The sequence below is a fragment of the Aulonocara sp. 'chitande type north' Nkhata Bay genome, linkage group LG7 (assembly GCF_057382095.1).
Source record: "Aulonocara sp. 'chitande type north' Nkhata Bay isolate Kocher_YH1m ecotype deep benthic linkage group LG7, A_spYH_male_GT1.1, whole genome shotgun sequence".
In the NCBI taxonomy this organism is placed as follows: Eukaryota; Metazoa; Chordata; class Actinopteri; order Cichliformes; family Cichlidae; genus Aulonocara; species Aulonocara sp. 'chitande type north' Nkhata Bay.
In genome coordinates this window covers 66,614,100-66,637,059 of record NC_141350.1, presented here as the reverse complement: position 1 = coordinate 66,637,059, position 22,960 = coordinate 66,614,100, and the positions used below count along the sequence as shown (strand labels likewise).

The 22,960-nt window shown below is 43.1% G+C and overlaps 1 protein-coding gene across 1 annotated transcript in view; it reads left to right on the top strand.

The window, feature by feature from the left end:
- The window catches only part of zfpm1 (zinc finger protein, FOG family member 1), a 108,764-nt gene that overhangs the window by 35,901 nt on the left and 49,903 nt on the right, over positions 1–22,960 (top strand). Inside the window, exons 2-3 of the mRNA XM_086302073.1 lie at positions 8,091–8,237; positions 16,565–16,702. Coding sequence (XP_086158199.1) covers positions 8,091–8,237; positions 16,565–16,702 — 285 coding nt within the window. The remainder of the gene's footprint in view (positions 1–8,090; positions 8,238–16,564; positions 16,703–22,960) is intronic.

Below are 22,960 nucleotides of genomic sequence, written 5' to 3'. Positions count from 1 at the left end.
AATGCAGCCAAAATGGCAGCAAGCTGAGCAAAAGCAACAACGAGGCAGGCGCGCTGTTCAGAGAAGGCGAGAGGTGACTTTGTATTAGTCACACCAGCCTGATAGGATCTTTCTGTCAAAGGTGATGAAATCTGCTGAAATGCAACATCTCCAAAATGTTATCGCACAATCTCAGTCATGTAGTTCAGTTTTAACTCGCTGCTGTTGAAACGCTGTGTGCTGCTTCGTTCCTCGATGGTGCAGCGACCTGCTGGGATTAACTGACGCTGTTTTGTTTTTCTTAAACTGACCCAGGATCAAACATTTATTCTCTCCTATAGGGGTGCAGTTGTACTCACAATTCACACACAGCAAAGAAAGCAAAGTGTGAATTAATTGGCCATAATTGTTACTGTGACCTGCTGCAGATGGTCAAAAAGAAGATATAATTAAAGAGCAGAAATGTGCAGGGAGAAATCCCTGATGCAAGCATGTTAGTGTTGCATAAAAGTAGTTATAGCAGGAGTGCAACATAGAGAAAAGCTTGTTGGAGGGTAATTTTTGGGACAAGTCGCTGATTTTATTTCATTTCTCTGGTTTAAACATGAAGTTTTTGACCTGTTGACCACTGAAATGGACATTTTGGCTCTCTTGTATAAATAGAAGTCCGGTCTAGCCTCGAACAAGTGTTACAAAGTTCTCACACTTTTAATTAGTGAAAGTGCACAAACTGCTGCTGCCCTTTGCTCTGCACTTCAGTCGGGGACACAGGAGAGGTGTTCACAGGATGCTTCCTCACTAGCTGGGCTAAAATAATTATTTGCACCTCCTCAGACAGAAATCCCACCATTTTTGATTTCAGGCATGACTCCATCACCAGGAGAGAATATCTAGTGGCAGCCACCCTCAGCCACCACAACCAGCTGCTTGTTCAACACACGTGGAAGTTTCTGTTGTGGTCTAACTACACTTTTAACGTCTGCTGCTTTTTGGATACCATGAAGGGACCGCGTTCTGCCCTGAATCCTCTGAGAACCAATCGGCAAGCATTAACAGAACCCTAATGGGCCACATCAGCTTAGCTTTTTTGTCTCCAAGCAGGTGTAAATAATAATTTAGCTGTAAATCATTCTTTTAGCTTCTGTTCATAGAGGACTGACTCAGTTCTGCTGCGCCCCCTGCTGAACTGAAGCCAGTTTCTCAACAATGGGATTAATAGGAAAAGGGGACGGCTCTCCCAGATCAGCTCTGGCTCTGTTCCGCTCTCTGTAGTTCCCGATGAGTGTGAAAAATGAAACTTTCCAGAATTGTGTTGTCTCCGGGTTTGAGCTGATGGACACAGACAGTGCAGGCATGGCAGGGAGTATAGGGACGCTGATGAGAGCAGCATCTGACCCGTTCGGTTAACAGATCCTTAGCGAGGCTGCTCTCCTTGCCTCAGAGCCCTGTGATAAAGGTGTGTGTCTACTCCACTGTATGTGTGAGCGTGTACAGTAGCAGTAACACGGCGGGGCTGCTATCAGGTCTGAAGCAACACGGTGTTCCAACATGTAACGCAGCAGCAGGGAGATTTATTTCAGCGAGCTCGGCCCACTGAATAGTCCTCCTGAGAGGCTCCGGACTATCAGATAGGCCTGCTGTGAAGGGGCTACTGATCTCCTCCTCCAGGGCTAGTTTTTCTCTCTGGGGGGCATGAAGAATACCCCGCCGCCGGGCCATCCATCAAGGCCGCGAGTCGCTGTGGCTGTCTGTGCCACTGTGGGGGCGGTGTTGTGTGCTATCTCTCCACCTGCCCACATCGTGGCCAAAGCAAGTATCTCCTCCTCAGAGGAGGAAAACTAATTGTTGGCCCCGGCTTGGTGTCGAGCCTCTCAGTCCGTTTCCATTACACTCCATCAGTCTGTCCACTGCTTTCTGTCTTCTCTGTCTCTGCACCATGGTTCAGACGGTGTCCCACCCCGCCATCTCCCCAGGACCTTTATCGGGGAGACGGCTTTGCTCATTAAGGAGTTAATTTTCTCCCTCCTATCTCTGATTAGTATAGTCAACCTAAAGCACTGTGAATTCTTTAAATTTTCTTCCTTGTTATCAAAAAAGGGAGAGGGAGAGAAAAAAAAAGATGGGAATGGGGGATATTTAATCGTTTAAGTAGTCTTCCTCGGGAACTAGATTTCTCTCTCTCCCTCCTGTCCCCCTCCTCTTCCCACCAATGTAAAGAAATCTTTGCTGAAAGCCGGCCCAGCTCAGTAATTCAGTTTTTAAAGCATGAGGATGGAGGAGGTGGTGGAGGGGGGTGGTTGCGGTGGCGGGAGAGTGAGGGAAGAGAGAAGGAGAGAGGGAAAAAAAACGACTTGATGAAATTCCGCTATCAGCTCCGAACCAATATGCAAAATATCTCGCTGGAAATCAAATAGCTATTATGTTTTCATTTCCACGTCGGCGTATTTGCTTAATGAAGAGGAGACAGATCAGACCGGCAGAGAGAGTCTGCAGGAGCCGATAACCGCCAACGGCTCCCAGCTATCCGCACAGAGTGACGCTCCCAGTCACTCCGCTTTTTCACCGGGAAGGAAGAAAAAAAAAGGAAAGGGGGTGGAGGGGAGGGAGAGAGAGACAGAGGGAAGGTGATGGAGTGCAAGGAATGGAGAGAGCGCAAGTGATATCGAAAGGGGACGGAGAAGAAGAAAGAGAGGTGGCGGCGGCGGCGGTGGGGGTGGCGGGGATGAGAGATAATGACAGAAAGAGAAGAGGAAGTGAGAATATAAAGGAGAGACTGCAGGTTGAGATGAGTGATGAGAGAAGAGATGGAGAGAATTTGAGTTTCACAGAGAGGCTGAGGAAACAGGCTCTCAGAAAAAACCCTTTTTTCACACTGTAGCATGTTTCTTCATGAGTGTTTAGGCCTTTGATGTTCGCTATCGTGCCGGGTTCACCTCACCGCCACTGCAGCGTCATCATCAGCCTTCCAGTACACCGTGTGCCTGACTGATGGCCGCGATGGGCGTTTCCTACCTTTCTTTTCTTTTCTTTTCTTTATAATTTCATCTATGGTTCTACAATAAACTTGAGCCTTACATGAGTTGATACTTTGGTGATATTTGCAGAAAATGTAAAGAATGAACTTAAACTTCCACAAACTGCTGTTGCAGTGTTACTGATAATGGACTGTTGAGGACACGGCATCGCGTCAGAGTTTCTCTTCCATCCTGTTCATGTTTTAAGCTAAATGCAATGAAAGAAGATTTGGAAATTAAAATCTCAGCAAAGGAGTGAAAGTCAGTGTGTGCTGAAGTCTCAGACGGTCAATACACAACTCAGATTCATAAACCATAACTGTGAGCGTGCTCAACCTGCCGAGTCAAATGGTTATGATAAAGATATAAAGCAGCACTATGATGAAACATACTGAGCATTGATTAACTGTTTGATTTGTGAGAAGGTTTCTATCAGTCACATTTTGAAACTGACTGTTCTGACTCATCATGCAGGTCTCACTGAAAACAGAAATACCAACTCGTTTCAGAGCATTTAGGACACGGGGGCTCTGCAGACCTGCAGGACTGTCAGCCCATGCACCGCTGTGGTCTTTTATACCCCCCCTCCCACATGCCTTTAAGTGTGGAGATGATCAATAAGTCACCAGAGTTTCAGTTTCTATTGCTTTGCTTGAGTTTGTCGTAAGCGGGCACATCAACAGACAGTGCTGCTCAGCTCTGATGCTAAAAGCTGAGGAGTACGAGCTGATTTTTATTGAAGCTGAACACGACGGATCGAAACGGCGGCCTGCGCGGACACTTCCTCCCGCGGCGCGAGCACTGATGGCGGGGACGGTGGCCTTGGAGGAGCGATAAGAGCCCACGCAGCGTCGAGGAGAGTGTTTAAAGTGCAAAGTTGATTAAAAGTATTTCCTCTGTGGTGGGTAATTCTCTTTGCCCTGATCAATAAGTGGCTCCTCTCCAGTGCGCGACTCTGTGTCAGGTACCTCAGGTTCTCCCTCTCTCTCTGAAGAGGGAGCTCACACATCCTCCTTCCCATTCTCTCCTCCTTTTCTTTCTCTAAATATCCTCTTTTAATGTTTCTCTTCACAAGTCTGTGATTTTGTGATACAAGCGCGCCTCTCTCCCTCTCCTTCTCTTGCTTTCAGCTCTAATGTATTTTTTGTGCGGCGGGTTATTAGCGTGAGAGCGGCGAGGCTTTCGTCTGTTTAATCAGCTTGTTGAGCATGCAGGTTTGATGTGTGTTGTCTCTGTGTTTAATCAGCGAGCTGCTCGCTGCAGGTTTGATGTGGACGGAGAGTTAATAAAGCAGTATCTTTGGCGCCTTCATCAGCTGCAGCACTTTGTTCTGCCTCTCCTCGCGCCTCCGAGACAGACAGCTGCGGTCTCCGTGAGGGAGCTTAAGTAGTCCTGTAGCGCCGCGTCAGTGCCGGTCCCATCTCGATGGGCGATTGGATCGCTCCTCTGTCAAATTGGGGTTGTTACTGTAATTCGGGACCTTTGCAGTGCCGTCCCAATATGAAGCTTGGTTCATCTTTTGAAATATGTCCAAACAAAAAATTTCTCACAGTAGAAAAGCAGAAGTTTGTGGTTGAAAGCAACCTGAACGATTTCTCTTTATAGAGTGCTGTTAATCATTTATTGCATAAATACCTGTGAGTGCTGAGTGAAATGTGACCATAGCATCTAGCAAAACTATTTATCAGCTTGCTCAGTTATCATGTGATCAGATAGTCCCTAATCTAATCTCTGACTTTTCTTTTTTACTTTTTGTTAAGACTCAGACACCAAGGCATCGAGAGGTTTGTCATAGTCTGCTGATAGTTTCTTTTTTGTGGAAAAGATACATATTCCTAGAAATAATTAGCTAACTTCTATGGTTCTGTTCATACAATACGCTGTAAATAAGTCCCAGTTTTTTGTCTCTTACCTGCACAAATCATAGTTTGACTGCTGATTATTGATAGATTTGTCGATACAAAGTTTGATGATATCCTTTGGAATTCAAATACTGATAATGTATTAATAGTAAAGTTTTATTATTATTTCCAGTATTTCTGTGATAATATTGTTACCTGGTATGTGTTTGACCATGACAATCATTAACAATCTGATATCATGCCAGCTGCAGTCACTCAGTTTCAGCAGTCTCTGTTCAGAAATTTGCTGAAAGTTGGGACTCCTTGTGTTGATGCTATGATTCATTCATTTCAAAAAGTGCAGTGAAAACGCACCAGACAACTTGGTGGAACTGAACGGGCCAATCACAGTACTTTTATGCTGCAACCATCCCACATTTCTAGTGACGTGCATGTCAGTTTACGCCATAGATCACGGTGTAGGGTTTACAAAGGTTTTGCAGGTGTAATGTAGCGAGGCATAGAGGGAGATTAGGTTGAGCTGGCTGGCTCTTCAGTGGTTTCTTATGAACGCCTCTGACCTCGGTTGCACTCGTGGTTTCATTCATTTCTGCCTGCTCCGTACACAACTGCTACAAGTTTTAGAAACAAGGGTATTCATCAGTCTTTGCCAAGTGTTGAACCAAAACTCATAACACTGATCATTTAATCCAGAGCTGTTGGGGTTTGTCAGGGGAGGCTGGTGTACGAGGAACAACTTCCAGTCAGACACACACTGAGGAATTCATCAAAAAGCACTTTCAACATTTCGGGGAAAGTTTCGAGTTTTACTGGCCGGAGAGCCTCAAGTTTAAAAATGTGAACAAATGCAAGCTTCAGGGGTTTTTTTTTTCTTTTTTTTTGGTCCTTCTTTAGCTCACAGCCCAGAAAAATGATGTGGCGCTGCTGGATAAGTCTCAGCTTAATTGATGTCTCTCCTACAGAGATACACATTTGGGTTATGTCTTTTTATTATTTCTTCATCTCGTGAATGAGTTCAGTCCAATTTTCTTGGATATCACGCCGTAACAATTAAAGGCTTTAACTTTAAAACTGGCAAATGAAGTAGAATGTGGTGCACTTATCACAAGACGCCCCGCTATCCTTTCTGCCAACTATCCGAGACAGGAAGAGAAGGGGACAGGGCGAATATTTCTCCTTGGATAAAAGCGGGGAGAAAGTGGAGCTGAAACTTTTTCCGCACCATTTGATGTCTGAAAGCAGTGATGCAGCGATTGATTCATTAAACCAGAGCCGTAATGAGGAAAGAAATCATAATTCAAACTTACATTTTAAACAGGAAATATAATTGGAATTTTATACAGAGGAGTCCCTTTGTACAATTATGATTAAAGGAAAATTAATTGTATGAAAATGTCCTTATAGATACTGAAAATTAGATCTAGCAAAGCTCCAGCGACACGGACCTAATTCTAAAAATATTGTGTACAGGATCGATCGCTTTTTTTCCCCTTGTCTTTCTCCTCTTTTTTTTAAAAACATTTTTTATGAAGGTCCAAATCTAGCTGTGTTAATTTTATCTGAAATTAGAGTGAACCATGCAGGCGTGGAAGTTGAAATTAGCCTAAAGATGTTTCATTTACAAAGACAGAAACACTTTGTCAGCCGGCGATTGTTTCCCAGCATTATCTCTGCCTGCTTTTAATTGCTTTGGTGAGTGAAATTAACAGAATTAGAAAAATTGCCTCTCCCTTTTTCTACAAGCTTCTTTATTCACGGGTATTGTTGTGTGCTTTGTATAGATTATAGACTCCTTTTGTTACAGTATTGTAAATATATACGCCCCCAGTCACGGCTTTAGCTCCGAAACAATCCCTCTTGCTCGTTCGACACAACCTAATGAAAATTAATTTACAACCTGTCTGGATTGAGGGAGAAATGAAAGCGGGGGGAAAAAAATCCTGGATTTTTTTCTCTTGGTATTAATGTCAGGCTGATTTAGTTATTCAGAACCAATGTGCCCACCCTCCTTGACTTTCCAGGACATCGTCGTTATGCACGCGAGCTGTTTTCTCCCCTGGCGTTCGGCGGCATCTTAACCATTTCTGCCTCACTCTGCCGCTCATAATCCTCTTAAAAGAAACGCTCACCCCCAGTTAATAATTCTGTCGTGGCTACCTCTCGGGGACTGAGAATGAAGCGTGTCATCGGATGCAGACGAGCATTTCTGACACTCACGGTTGAATGTGAGCATATTTCGGGGTTTGGAGCTCTTAACGTGCCGTTCAATCGTTCATCTTATAGTCAGAATATTATTAATGAAGCAATTTAAAAAAAAAGTCACATTAAATCCATATTAACTCACTTCATTTTTGGATGTAATCTTCAAACGGGCTAAAATAGATCAAAAGTACTGTATAATTACTGTGGTCAGCAGGGATTATGAAACTGTAATTGATACAGATCAGCCCTGCACTAATCACTCTTTTAGCTGCAATTTTAGGTATACTGTAATTTGGCTTTAAGGTCCCCCTTGGCTTCTTGGCTATTAATCTTCTGGATTAGACCGTTCAGCGTGTCCAATTCTTGAAACCGTTTTTCAATGAGTCCAGTAAGTGGGGCTGGGGGGGCATATCTCTGTGTTTAGGGTATTTTCTTCCTTCCTGTCTACATACATCCATACAACCGTACGGAGCCTGTTAAACCTCATTTTAATTTCCACTTCTCCTGCCACTCTCGAGGCCCTCGGGAAGGCGATGAAAGCCTCGGGGTGGTGTTATTGTGTGACTGCAGACACTCTCCTGAGTGGTGTATTTTACAGACACACTTCAGGGCTTCTGTCACGCTTTGGCCAGCGAGGTAGGGGGTCACAGATCCAGTCTGAAGGAGTTCCACTGAAAAATCGACCCATTTTGTTCTGCAGAGTAAGAAAAGCGTTCCTGGAAATAATTTTTGTCTATTCTGCTCATGTCCAGTACCATATTTTTGACTTTTAGACCATATTTTGTACTGAGTAACTCGTCTGTCTGATACTCGTTGCTTTAGCTCCTCCCACTTTAATGTGGCACTGTTTCAGTCTTTTAATTGGCTGCAGAGCTCAGCGCCAGTTAATTAGTTTCTATTACTTTTATTCATCTTATTTGAGTCCAACCAGCATATTTAAGCAGATGTTGTAGATTAGACTCACATTAGACTGCTACCCTTACACTCTATGGACACATTCAGTTGTTGATTAGCCCTCTCCTCTTCCCCACAGGTTCTCTTGGGGATCTCGATGGCGGCGAGGAAAACACACCGGACAACCTGAGCCTATCAGGAGAGGAGGGCGGAGCCTCCGACCCGGACGATTCTGCAGAAGGCGACAGCTCCAGTCCGCCTCCGTACACACCATTGTACAACGAAGGTGAGAAGAAGAGCGAAACATTGAGCTCTAACAGAGGATAGTAGTACCGACATTGGTTTGTAATAAAAAAGAAGGTCAGTCTCAGACTTCCTGAGAGAACGACTGTGTTCTCTGTATGTATAATATACAGTCATGAAGACGGGCTGCATACACTTGTATTTAGTGTGGTAACCATTAGGGCTGGGCGATATATCGAGTTTTTTAAAAATATCGATATATTTTCATACGAGATATAAGATGTGACAATATCGTTTATATCGATATAGTCTATGTTACGTTATAATTATACTTGTGGAGCCGCAGGTATACCTCTCTTTCGTCCACTTTTGTCTCTACGCAACGTTACTCGGCCTCACCTCTCCTTCACTGAACACAACTCCCCCCTCCCCCTTAGCTTCACCTGCAGGCAATGACAAGATGAAAGCGGAATATCTCCGTTAGCGAGTTACCGTGCGTGGGGCTGGACGGCGTCAACGTGTTAGCGAGCTAACCGCGCTAGCGAGCTAACCGCGCTAACGACATGCAGCCAGGAGGGGCTGCACGGCCTAAAATCCTTTCATTTTCTCAAAAATCGACAGTGCGCCTTATGTATGAATTCTGGTTGTGCTTACTGACCGCGAACCGATTTTATGTGGTACACAGCGCTCAGCAATCTGTCAAAAAATGTTTTAATATGACTTTGCTAAGCTACGGAGCTGCACCACTTGATGGATTGTCGGAGGATTACGGCTACCGAGGAGGAGCCTCGCGGAGTGATACGTACTGTGTGTGTATAAGGACCTGTTCAGAGACGTGGTGCAGCTGTGAAATCTGTCTCTTTGTTATTATGCTCAGCGTCTATTAGTTTACATTTTGACTGCACAATTGTGAGCTTTTTGTTATGCACAAAAACAACATTGTTTTCTTTTATTTATGGACCATGATTATTTAATAAATGCTGATAATTTATTTTTGAGTAATTTCTTCATGTACATCTACGCTGTATGTAAATAAAAGTGCCCGTGTGACATCTGGGACACAGTGTGACTAGGAACTCTCTTTTTGTTCTTAACTTATGGCTTTTAAAAAAAAAATCGAGATATATATCTTATATCGCCATCCAGCTAAAAAATATCGAGATATGAATTTTGGGTCATATCGCCCAGCCCTAGTAACCATGCACTTTTCAGTTGGTTTTCCCTTTTTTGCAAGGTCTAATTTCCAGTTTCCTTCATTTAAAATGTGAAAAAGAAAAACGAGCAGCAGCAATTAGTCTGAAACGTTTGATTTTTAAGTGATCTCTCTTTAAAACCAGCAGATGTTCATGCCCAGTGAAACAAAGAGCTCAGGACAAGTGACAAACTAGCATCGCTGCAAATGCAGTTAAGCCATTAGGACAGCTAATGTGTTACAAAAGTCTGTTTCGTGACAGGTAACCTACAAATGTACATGAATTATATTTGGAGAGCCATGCAGAGCTGCAGGCTGTGGTTCACGTGGACTTGTTTTACGTGCATAAAGATGGCGTTTGAAGACATTCGTTCTCAGCACTGACTCACACGCATCTGTTGTTTCTGCAGGTTGTTCACATGATGGAGTAATTATATCTTTTTTCAGTATAACATTAAAAAAAGCTGCTGAATCCCAATTTTCATTTGATACATTGTATTAAAGAGATATTAAAAACTTAAGATCTACTTTCTATATTTTGATTCTAACCACATGTCTGTACCATAAATATGTGTCTAGCTTTAAAAATGTTCCCTTAGTTAGCCAAAGACCTTCATGCATTAACACAGGGGTGTCAAACATGAGGCCCTGGGGTCAGCATCGGCCTGGCAAAGACTCCAATAGGTAGTACTGTTACAAAAAATCCTGCCCTGGACATGACTGCAAAACGTAGAAGTGTATTATTCAAGAGATTTGTCTGTCGTACACACAGGGTTTTTCCACAGATGGTACAAAGATAATCTGCTGTAGAACTTTCTGCCAGCAGATCAGCTCTGCACACAAAACACGTCATCGGCCTTAGCAAAGGCTGTAAAAAAATCTGTGTTCTCACTCATTTTTAAAATATTTATATCACATTTTCCGCAATATCAGTGGCACACTTACAACATCCGTCAACAGTGAGCACCTCTTGAAGTAAAATAATCCAGATATGCAGTTTACTGGCAGTTATTAGTGGTTATTAGCAGATTAATCTCTTCATCAAGCCGTTCTTTAATCGACTGACGTCTACCTGTTATCTGTCTGCAGACGTCACCCAGAGACAATGCAAAAACTCTGCGGCACCATTTGGAGGTTGCAGCTTTCCACACACGTGTCACTCTTTTATCTCTAATATGGATAACAGATAAAAAAGAAGAAGAAGAAGAATTCTGTTGGCTTCAGTGAGTCCGCCCCTGTCGTGCACCTCTTATCCCGAGCCTACCCCCCACCCCCGCCGTGTGATAGCAGAGTTTTTCAGTCATATTCTTTTGACTTATTCGAGATTTCACCAGCTGTGTTTTTTTAATCTCAAAAATTCCTGCTCTTGTGAAATTTTGGGGGCTGCGAGTGATAAGCGTCTGCTGGTTGGCTCGGTTTGATAAACCCATGGAAATTCTGTCAGGTGCTAATCGAGACGAGATTAGAGATTAGCTCCAAGACTGTGTGTGTGTGTGTTTGAGTTGAGGGGTGGGTTATGTGTGTAATAGATTGTATAAGACGAAGATGAGGGAAGTCAGGCATACTGCACATGTGAGGAAGTTTGTCTGTCCATGGCAACCTTGCTTTGTGTACTTGTTTCTCAGTTTTTTTGTGTGTTTTTTAACCCCTGCTTGCACACACACACACACCTTCCCTCTCCATCACACTGTTGATTTACTCCTCTCTCTCTTCTCTGGGGTTCCTCAGTTGCCCAGCGCTGCCATTATCAGTTCTCTGTAAATCAGCCATGTTTGACGAACCTGCTCTTTCAACCTGGGATCAATACCAGGTCGTTATCTGGCCAGCGCTGGCTAATAAAGGCAGGGCCTCTTATCCACCATCTGGAAGAGAGAGCGAGAGAGACACACACACACACACACTGGCGATAACCGCCCTGATAACTTTAGCAAGAAAAACACATTCTAGCAGTAACAGGACCGAGCACTCTGTTCTCTCCATAACACCCCGTCTTTTCAACCTGACAGCCAGAGCCAGTAATATTAATGCTGATACAAAGAAGTGCTGCACACAGACACACACTTGAGCATCTGTTTGGTACATTTCTCTCTGTTGTGGTGATATTTTTTTTCCCTTTCCCTCCTCTCTCTTCTCAGAATTGCTCTACAGTTGCAGCGACCCACAGAAACGAGCAAAGTTCCTTTTTTCATAACAAGGCAATCATTTTTATACATCACAGGAAGCCCGATAACATCCACTTCTGGGCTGATAAGGAAGTAATGTTACCTCCTTTTGACCTCTAATTGTCATGCCCTCATTTGAGCCAATCAGAAGGATTTTTGTAAACTGTTTTTTTCTTCTCTTCTTTTCATCAGAATCTGATTAGCGGTGATAGAGAAAAGTGTGTGTGATGCATAAACGGACGTAACTGAGGCGGCGCTCTCCGCTGGTTTCATTTCAAGGAACGGCTCGGGGCGTTGACAAAAACTAACTTTCAAAGGATTAAAAATATTTTAACATAAAGATAAAGTTGATTGATGCATGTCAAACAGACAGAAAGGAAACAAGCATGTAATTGTCACTTTTTGTGTTTTCACATACTTCCTCCTTTCCTTTCTTGTTTTATTTTGAAGGGAAGTTCTGCACTTCCTGCTGTTGTCTTTTTTCTCCTTCTTTCCTGATCGTCTCACCTGTTTTGTTTATTGTTTTTTTCGTTACGCTTGTATTTCCGCTTCCGTTTGAAGCAGCTTTGGGAGTTTTTCTGGATTACTGAGTTTTTAGCAGTGTTTCTGTTTTGACACACAAATCTTTACATCATGAGGATGTGCTGCTTCCCAGCTTCACCTCCCTGTGGATGGATGGACGTGGATGACTACAGTGTTTACGTTTAGTTGAAAAGACATGAGAGGACCGCTGATAGCACTTAGCTTTTAACACACTGCTTCATGCATTGTGCTTCCACTCCAGGACTTTTATCTATTTATTTTTAATGTATCATAAACATTTGAATTGATTTAAAATGTTCTGACGGACAAATTTAGTCTAGATTACTTCTGATTGGATCACGTCCAAACTCCTCCCACCTTTCTACACAACTTGTCTCTCCAGAATATTTTCATCTTTCATCATATTTTCATTCACATTGGTTTTTATTTAGTTATTGTCTTGTTTTTGTTGAGGGGGGAAAAAGTCGCTGACAAAAATGATGACAAATAGTTTTGATCAAAGATATTAACACTGTTTAGAAGGATTGAGAAAATTTAATCTAAGCTCGAGGAACAACAACACACTTTCAAGAGTAGCCCACGTTACCATCTGCGGTGCATGTCTTTGACACTGCCCCCTGGTGTGGACCGTTTTTTAGGTATCCCCTGCTGCAACCTTACAGTTTTTTCTGAATGCTTAAACCCTAACTGTGATTCCTGTAGCACAATCTCTAAAACTATTCAGACTTATAGCAAAACCACTCACTGAGTTTGCAAAACTAAAAGCACAAAAACTGCACAACACTCAATTACCAAATTTCCAACACACTCCTAGCAAAAGTATACACATGTATGGCTATCATTAACACTAATTTGCCAACTGTCTGGCACACTTTCACATGTGAAAACTTTTTTAGATAATTAGTTCACTTTGCAATCAGCCTAAGCACTATAATACAGGTAAGCTGTGTGTGCGGAGTACAATGGAGGGAGCAGAAAGAGTGAGAAGTAGAGGAGGCCGAGGAAGAGGACGTGGAGGTGAAGAAGTAGGATGAAGAGGACGACAAGGACAAGGAGGAGCAAGAGGAAGACGAGGAGGGGGGAGAGGAAGATGAGGAGGGGGGAGAGGAAGGGTAGGAAGAGTAAGAAATAGAATTGCTGATGACATCAGAGCTACAATAGTGGACCATGTCATCAACCGTGGAATGACCCTGAGGGTAGCTGGCCAACGGGTCCAGCCTAACTCGAGCCGCTACACTGTAGCAAGCACCATAAGGACATCTTGAAATGAGAATCGGTTAGTACAGTCACTTCGCACTAAGATTTGTAGCACTGCCGTATGCCAATGAGAAACACACCAATACCATTGATGTAAAAATACTGAAATTGTTACTTTACAGAATTGCTAGATGACCAGATGCTGGGGCAGAGGAAGCATGTTCACTGCAGACCAAGTAACCCATATAGTCATTATGGCGATTGCAAATAATCCTATACTTGGAAATAAACACTTGTGTTTGTTTTGATGTGTTTGAATAAACACCAGTACTTGAAGTTTGGATCCCTCTATGCTTATGGATCTATGACAGAAGTATGAGCTCAAACTGACATAGCCTACCTTGTGCACAGAGAAAGCAAAAGCCAGATGTGTTTTGTATTCATACCATCAGTGTGCAGTTGGCGCATTGTGTGCTTAGTAGATGATGGCTTGTGTGTACTGTTTGATACGGAAACACCATTTTTACGAAGGTGTGAAGAGTTAATCTAGCTGTGTTTGCTTTTGCAAGAGAACTACAATGTTTTGATGATTGGGTGACAGGTTTTCTTATTTGTGTGAAGAGTTTTGCAAAATTAGCCAATAGTTACAAAAAATGTGCTTAAGCAATCAGAAAAAACTGTAATGCTGTCTGTAGGAGATTAGCTTCAGCTTGAAGCATGTGTAAATAAGTTGCTCTTTATGTGGGAACTTCCTATTTTTGTCTCTGTACGTGCATTATCGATCGTCTTCGGAGGAGTGCTGGCGTGCAGCAGCTCTGTGGATCCAGTGTGTTCAGTGACGGACGGCTGCAGCTGCTGCTTTCTCAGGACACTTTCATTCCTTCCACCAACACGGAGACTGTCTGAGTGCATTAGTTGGACCTTAAACACGAGGGGAGGATGTGTCAATAAACAGGCGACACCATTATAATTATGGCTGTTGTAACTATCAGGCAGAAGCGAGACAGAAGACTGTAGAAGTTAGGAGGCGAGGCATTGTTGGGTGACTTTGCCCTGCAGGTGTGACAGAGGAAGTTCAGCTTATCAGATTGATGGAGACTGTCTCGCTGTTGGGGGGGAGAGAGGTGGGAGGGGAGGTAGGGGGGGTGAGGGGAAGAGAGAGGGGGGGGGGGTTGGCAGAAAAGTGTCTGTCGACTCCTCCTGATACCTGCCTCCCTGTCTGAGATGATATGGGAGATAATATTGATAATATTAAACGCAATAACTGTGTCTCCAGCTCCCCTCCCTCGCTTCAGCCCCTGCAGGATAAAATCAATGTGCCATTCAATGTGATTTATAGCTGAAAATAATGGCACTGTTTAGGCGGGGGTGTGAGTGGGGGAGGGGGACGCGGCGTGTGTGTGTGTGTGTACAGTATGTCTTGGCTGAGTGTTTGCGTGTGGATATGGTTGAAAGGTGGACGTGACGTGAAACTGGATGTGCATCCTGTGTGTGTGTGGATTTATTTGACGGTGCACATCCACCCAGCCTCTCAACTGTTACATTAATAATGGCGGTGTGTGAGGGCATCACGTGGTCACGAGGCGTTTATGGCTGGTATCGATCGGGTGCTATCGCTGTTTATCGGAGCGGGAATGCAAGGGTAAACACGGCCTTTGTGCAGACAGCTGAGGCGTTATCGGGGTGGAGGGTGAAGACGGGGCGGGATTTGGGGAAGGGGAAAGAGATAGGAAAGGAGAGGACAGAATGAGGAAGAGAAAAGGAGCTGTGAGGACGACGATTCAAAACGTGCAGTCGTGGGGAAGCTTCATTAAAGCTTTGTGCTCTTCCAGTTAATTCACGCTGGGAGAAGTTGAACTAAAGCAAAAGCAGAACTTGGGAGGATTTTGTGTTTGTTAACCAAAGCTGATCAGAAAATGTCTTTGAAATAAAAAGAGAGACTCATTCATGGTACACTGACCTTTTTCTCCCCCGTCCCTGCTTATGGTTTGTAAATTCATGCACACGCAGAATCAAATACATTTTTAAAATTGTAAAGTGTTCAAAATACTCTAAGTTTATTTCAGCATTAAAAATAGAAGTAAGAGCCACTTGGTGAGGTGTGTTCCAGTACCCACTTGTTCACAAGTCATACAGAAACCAGACCAGTAAGAAAAAACCCAGAGTGGGGGGTTTGCCACAAGCAGGATTACTCAGTGGGCTCGGTCACTTTGGAACTATTATCAAACCAATTTCCCTGAACATGCGTTAATAAATGTAAATAATCTACACTTATGACTAATCGATGCATAATCTCTTCGTGAGAATATTTTAGTTTTACAAATTCAGAATCATTCGTTTCTTTCATGTTCTAGAAAGACTGGCCAGCTTCAATCACTTTGCATATCATCGTGAATGAGCGGGGCTCTCTCCTTCATATCATATGTCACAAAAAAGCGAACAGGTGCTTTGCAATGAATTTAAACTGAACTGAATATTGAGATGTTTGCGATCTGGTTCCATGCAGTCAGCTTTTGAGTCACTCTAACCCTTGGCCTGATGATGGTGTAAGAGCAGAGAGCAAGAAGAGAAAGATCTTCAGGTCAGATAGTCTGAAGAGCTGTGATGTAACTATTAATCTAATCTAACTAATCATGAGTCCCGTTAAGAAGAAGGGACAGAGCGGCCCGATGAACTGCCCGATACTGGCTGCACAGGCAAAGTTCAGGGTTCACATATCTCTGGATAAACACACACACATGCAGATACTCATATTGAAGCATGCACACACACACACCACCTGCAGAAGCGCACATCTTTGATCAGTGAGCAGGAGGCTGTGTAATCAGCTTGATCAATGGCAGGGATATCAGCAGTGATTACAGGAACACAGCCAGCCTCAGTCTCTGCTGAGGGTGACAGGCCTGCGGGAGGAGATGGAAAGATAGAGGAGGAAAAGAGGAGTACATAAGACGGAGACCCACCTACATTCAGTGAAAGAGAAGTGGAGGGAAGGGTGGATGAGGAGGAAATGGAAAGCTGCTGGGAGAAGATTTGGGAGAGCGAGAAAAGTAGCAGCGATGAAGGTGAAGATGTTGAGTCTTTGATTCTCCTGAGTTGTAATGAAAATCAAAGGGTCCATCTCTGCATGGCGAGGGGTTGTGTTACACGGCGAGGGAGGCCTTTGATCAGCAGACGGGAACGACGGCTTCCAGACACACACTCACATACGTACACACACACAGGTTTCAGTCAGGGTGTTTGTTTTAATCGCTAGTTTTTCTGTTGTGTATCTAGAGCCCAGAACGCAGGACTCGGGAGGAGGCCCGGATGATAAAGACGTGGAAGGGGAGGAGCCTGCATCGACGCACAGCGGAGCAGAGGAGGAAGAGGAAAGGGAGGAAGAGCAGGAGGTTTTACATTGGAGGGGTCCAGGTCAGTACACATGCAAGATTTCCATCACTGAGTTGCAACAGAGCTGTGAACTCTTGGTCTGACGAGTCCCGTTGTTTTTCTTCAGTTAGATAAACATCGCGGGAGGTTTCAACAAATCATATCGCTCAAAAAAAATCTTATTTGCTTCAGAAATGACAGTAACTGCTCGTGCAAAAAGGCTGTCGGGAACGGGCTTTTCACAGTTATTCTTCGCTTTCAAATTCAGTCACGCTAATGTGCAATAAATTAAACGAGCCTTTTTCACAGAAAGCGTTTTGATATGTAACAGGATTCGGTGGTGCACAGCAATGGCTGCTGTTTCCTACGATGACAGTAACATTATGAATCATTAATTCAATTTGGAGGAAAACCCACCTGACACCAGAGACCGGCCAGTGCTAACAAAGCTTTATAGGGAGAAAAATAAACCAGTATAATCAACATATTCCTCAGAGCTCAGCTGGTAATCAGCTGGCCTGTTATCGCAGTAATGTTAGCTGATTCCCCCAACTGTCTTTTACATATTAAACACAATAAAGAAGGTTAGCATATGTGTGAGTCCATTTTACTCACACTAGTTTCTGTCATTCTGTCTGTCACGAGTGTGTGTGTGTGTTAATATACAGCAAAACTTTCCCAATGAGTAGTAAGTTATCTGAAACCACAGTTGGACAGATGTGACCCCGAACATCTGTAATCCTGCTGAGTTACAGCTGACTAACACGGACCTTAAAGACTTTTCAGAAACAGGAACAATTCTTTGTTTCAAAATAACACATAGAAAGATCAGAACAGGCCAACAGTGACCGGAGGTGTCAGTCTCACACCTACAGATACTGTGTCTGTAGTTGGTTCAAAATTAGTCTGGGGTGCTTTTTATTCCATCGATTGACAGTGACATCACGTCTGCAACACTAAAGTGAGGAAATCCAAAGTTGTTGTGGACTTTTTTGAAAAGCTGCAACACCACAAGCGTCCCCGCTAACTCACTTCTGGAAGCTGTATGTTTGTCAGTGCTTGTAAGGTTAGACAGATGAAGTGATCGTCACTGCTCTTGAATTTATTTTATGGTCATTTACGATGGCATTGGTTCATAGTCAGTCAGAAACAGTTTCATAGAGATCAAAATGAATGTAATTCGATGGCTTTCTAATAGGGCAGGGCACATAGAGGTGTGGTCGTTTTTGCCTGTTGGTAGGTGGACAACATGATGATGTCATAATATCTGTACCTGTGAGCCCAGTTTGGCTGCTCCTGATCGTGCAGGAGGAGTTTGTGGGCAGATATTATAGTAAGATATTACAGCGTGGTGCAAAAACACTCTGGTTTGGTCTTTATGGACATTTCCTCCTTAATACCAGCTGTGCAGTCGGTGAATTCTTTTCTTACTCACCAGCTTGGATTTTAATAAAGATTAAAGTTGGCTTTAAAAGCACGGCTGCTTTGATTGGCCAGTCCCAGTGACCTCCAACGTCATACTGAGAAACTCCAACCAACTAACCATCATTTGAGCTCTTCACGTGTTCATGAGTGGATCGGCCAAACTCTGTATGCGTTCAGACGTTCTTTAGTCACTTGTCGCAAGGCTCTTTCAGGGTCCATTGTGTTGTTCTGCAGGGGAGATGTGGATGTGACAGGCTGGGGGAAAATTTATTCAAGTCGTAGCAAAAACACACACACACGGCTAAGAGAAGATAACAAGTAAATCGCCATAATTTTATTATTTATTTCCCCTCTTATCGAGGTTTGTTTGGTTATTTATTTCTCTCTGTCCGTTGTCTTCAATGAGTTAAACAATGCAAGAAGATTACCACACTATCTCGCATTATTTCCTTTTCAAGCTGCACACGTTTTATGTACGTTTGTGCATGTAGTGCCGAGTGTGTGTTTACGGGTGTGTTTGTGTGTGCGTTTTAATTCCTCTGCTGGGGAAGAGAGGATGTGTTCATTATCGTCCTGTCCCAGCCTTGTCCCTTTAACAGTAATTGGAGCGATATTAATTGCAGCGTGGTGGCTGGTTGATGGTAGCACCATGATGCTGCACTGATACGGCCCTTCTTTCTTTCTTTCTTCTTTTTTTCTCTCTTCCTCTCCTCCTCACAAACTAACTGCCGGGTGAGTAAGACGGGGGAGGGAGGGGGTGAGGAGGAGGGGTTGGGTGAGAGAGTAAGGGAGAGAGATAGCCCCTCTATCAGCTCCGGAGCAGGCGCTGTCTTTATCAGGAGCACGATTGGCAAAAAGGAAACTTTGACCGGTCTGAATTTTTCTCTTATCGTCAAGCCCCCCTCCCCTCCCCCTTCCTCCTCCTCCTCCTCTCCACCTCCCCTTCCTCCCTCCCTCCATCCATCCACCTTCCCTTCCTATGGTCTCTCCATCACCACTAGTCCCTCCCTCCTCTCCATTCTCCACCTCCTGGGGAGCGTGCATCTCTCACTCTTTTCCCTCCATCTTTTCATTGTTTCTTCTTCTTCTTTGTCTTGCATGTCACGGCCGGACTGGAGTCGCTGTCAAGCACCGCTCCTGTTCGTATGAAACATTCGTCATGTATGGGACATGGGATGCTGAGAAGAGATGTGTGCATGGAAATCAACAGGGGTTTGGGCATTCCACTTGTTCCTCCCAGTTTTACCTTTTAGACATTCCTGGAACCGGAAGCTTTTAATCTGACACTTTAGCTGCTTTAGGCCGTTGGTCCGGTTGTGTCGCTGAGCATAAGATTATTTCTACATAAAATGGGTATTTATGAAATTTTAAATTGGCTCATGTCGTAATGCAAATAAAAAAATGAGTCACTTTTGCAAATATGAGGTATTTGGCACAGACCTGTGAAGTCGATCCTAAAGACGTTTGGTTTGCAGCGCTGTGATGATTCTTCAGCAGAGCTGTGAAGTCTTTAAACCTTCTCTCTGTGGATAAGAACACCTGTTAGCATTGAGTAACATGCTATCTTACACTTTACACTTTGGGAACTTACAAACTTGTAACCATTTTCTTACTTTTCTAAAAGTTCATCTAGAAACAATCAACAGCATCGATCAGTCGTTGGCATTCTGAAGGCAGAGCTAAGAAATGTATGATTGTTACTCAGAAATTTAGGCAGTTGCAAATGTTTTTATCACGCCTAATCTCCAAATCATTTGTGAGACTGGATTATCGACTGTTTTGTAAAACATATTGTGCCAAACACTCATTTTACACATCAAATCACATTACAGGACCTGGAAAGAGGGCTGTACCCTTTAAAACAGACACACACACACACACACACACACACACACTTTGACATAATGCTTTTCCCTTACCCTAACCATTAAAAATGAATGCCTAATCCTAACCCTAATCCTAACCATAACCTAATTGTAACCCTGACACTAAAACCACATTTTGTGGGGACTGGGATTTTGCCCCCATAAGGGCTGTTGGTCCCCACAAGCATAGTAAACTTCCAATTTTTGGTCTCCACAAAGATATGTAAACACGCACACAGAAACTTTTCTGTTCTGTCATTTGTCCTTCCTGTCAGCTGACCTCTGACCCCTTCCAGTTTTTCTTTATGTCCTTTTTTGTCCCACAACATTGTGATCCTGCTCTTATCTCAGTTCAGAGTGGGCCTCGTCCTTATAGCTCCACCTATAGCGCCCTGCACATACACCGCAGAAATCCATAACAGTAAGTTATATATCAGTGCCAGTCTGTTACGTGTAAGCTCTATGCAGTCTTGTGTTTAATTTCATTGAATATTAATCTGCTAATTATATTTGGAAGCTAAAAAAAGATGAATTCTTCTTGTCTGAAATACAGTAATTCCTAGATATGAAATTTTTAATTTCCCTTTTCGCACACATTCTGTGAACTAAACCTTGGGATAATAATCTCTTAATTTATTCAAACATTTTATTCAAATCAGTCTTTGTTGTGGTCATTACTATTGTTCCCACAGACCGATATTAACATAAAAAACAGAGAAAACAACAACAGAAGATTTCCATTCATCCTCCGTGCCTGCTTAGAGATAATACAGTTCATTACTGGACACAACATTTTTCACTCCACATATTTGACACAGTCTTCTCGGTGTGTAATGACTTGTTTATATGTCAATCTGAATAAATTCCTTAGTCATAGATGATAGTCGAGCCGCTTCTTTTTGTGTTTCGCTCTTTTCATTTTTAGCTGTTTTTGCCAACAGCGGCTATCAAACCGTTGGCTTTGTGGCTTCTATTGATATGAAGAAAAAAAAATTAAAGAGATGATAACTGGGAATGGATTAGAGGCTTCAGCAATTTGCCATTTCTTTTCGTCTTAAAACAATCAAGATGATGTCTCTGTGTGTGTGTGTGTGTGTGTGTGTGTGTGTGTGTGTGTGTGTGTGTGTGTGTGTGTGTGTGTGTGTGTGTGTCCTCAACCATTTTGATGAGGGTGGTGGTGGCATGGTGTCTAGGAGAAGTCTAGGTGGGAGCTGCTTCCTATCAGGGATGGTATGATATGCTAAAGCCGCCTTTTTAATCTACAGTGTGTCCAAACTGCATGATATGCAAAATAAATTATGAAGAGAAGAAAAAACTATCATTTGAGTGACCTTGCAGGCTGGAGGGTTTGATATTTTCTCCCTCACTGCTTAAAATTCTTGATATGCAAATGGATGTCACAGTAATCCCTTGTCATTCGCTGGCTGGCTGGTGTTCCCCACATGCCATGCTGTATATAAACCCATTGTCACTGGGCAAGGGGAGCATATTGCAAAAGTTTGATGTGCTATATATCCGTGATGATGGACGAAATAAATGAACTTTAAATGTCTTTCCTGTCATAGAAACATCATGCCAGGATCCTCCGTGTACCCGCTGGTGCCCAATAAACCGAGTGACTGAGCTGAGTCTTCCTAATACAAAGTTAATTAACAAATCAATTATTGAGAGAAAACTCATTTCAGCTATTGTGAAAGTCAACTCATTGTTTTAGTTGAGTTTATTAAAAAAACACCTAACTGGCTAAATGGCAGAATAATAAATTAGAAAATACATTTTTGTATCTTGAAGCGTTTTCTCCCTACGGTCAGGTTGCCATCGGTCTTCAGCTGCAGCAAACAATCAGCTCATTGCTTTGATTGTTTTCTGAATTAAATGCTTCATCTGTAAAAGGCCAGAAAATGTGAGTCATAGTTTAACAAGGCTCCAAAATACTTGGAAATGTAAGAAAATTACAACTCGGCGTATGATGAAGTTAGTACGTAACCCTGCCCCCAACCACAAAGGTTCACTGTCACTTAAGACGGCTTTATGTTGTTGGGCTTTACACTGTCCCACCCCGTTCATGTGAGCACAGTAGCTCAGGAATGTCTCTGATTATTTTTTCTCCTAAATGTGTTCATTTAGGCTCAAGGATGAAGTGATTAGATCTGGTGCTCAAAGGTCACTTTGACTGTACCTCCAGTACCTTGAATCGTGTGCATTTACACCTAAAAGGTCTAAAAAGTTAACAGGATCCAGTAATGACATTTTATATCCAATGATATCACAAAGCAGAGCAAGACATGATGCAAATTATAACTTTAACGTACAGTAAAGTACTGGTAGCTACATTTGCCAGCGTGCACTGTTATAGTGTACCTGCAAAAAGCTGCACCAGCAGCTTCTGCAGTAAGAAATGTTGAATTACTCGTCGTAAAGAAAAGATAAACCCTGCCAGGTGTTTGGTTAGCATTATTCTGCTACTCCTACTTTAATCTCCTGTTGATTACTGTAGATTTATACCATAAATCCACCTTTCCTTATGCGGGTTTCACCATGAAGGTAGTTCACTTTTCATCTTCACCTCCATGACAAGTCAGGCAAGTGCTTACCTGCTTACCTGCTTCCCATTTCTTTCAACCTTTGCTGTAAGTCCTTTAATACCTGCGCCGCACATTTACGGGAATGCTGCCATGTTTTCACGATCACCATAAAGATGAGTGCTCGTCACAGGTGATTGGCAGGTGCAAGACTCTCAGTCCTCATGCTGGCTAAACAATTTAACAAACCACGTCACCACAGCAGGCGAGGTCTAACTGAAGTAACAATCACAGCACTCAGGTTTATGTACATCTTGCCGACAAAGACAGCTGTGAGATGGTGCAGTAGCTCATCGTCAGTATTTATTTTGTTATAGTAGAGGCTGTTTCCACCATAACGATCAGTTTTACAGTTACGCAGCTGTAAGGCCAAAACAACCCTTAACCACATGAGTCAGAGAAATTTAATAAACATTTTAAATCTCCGT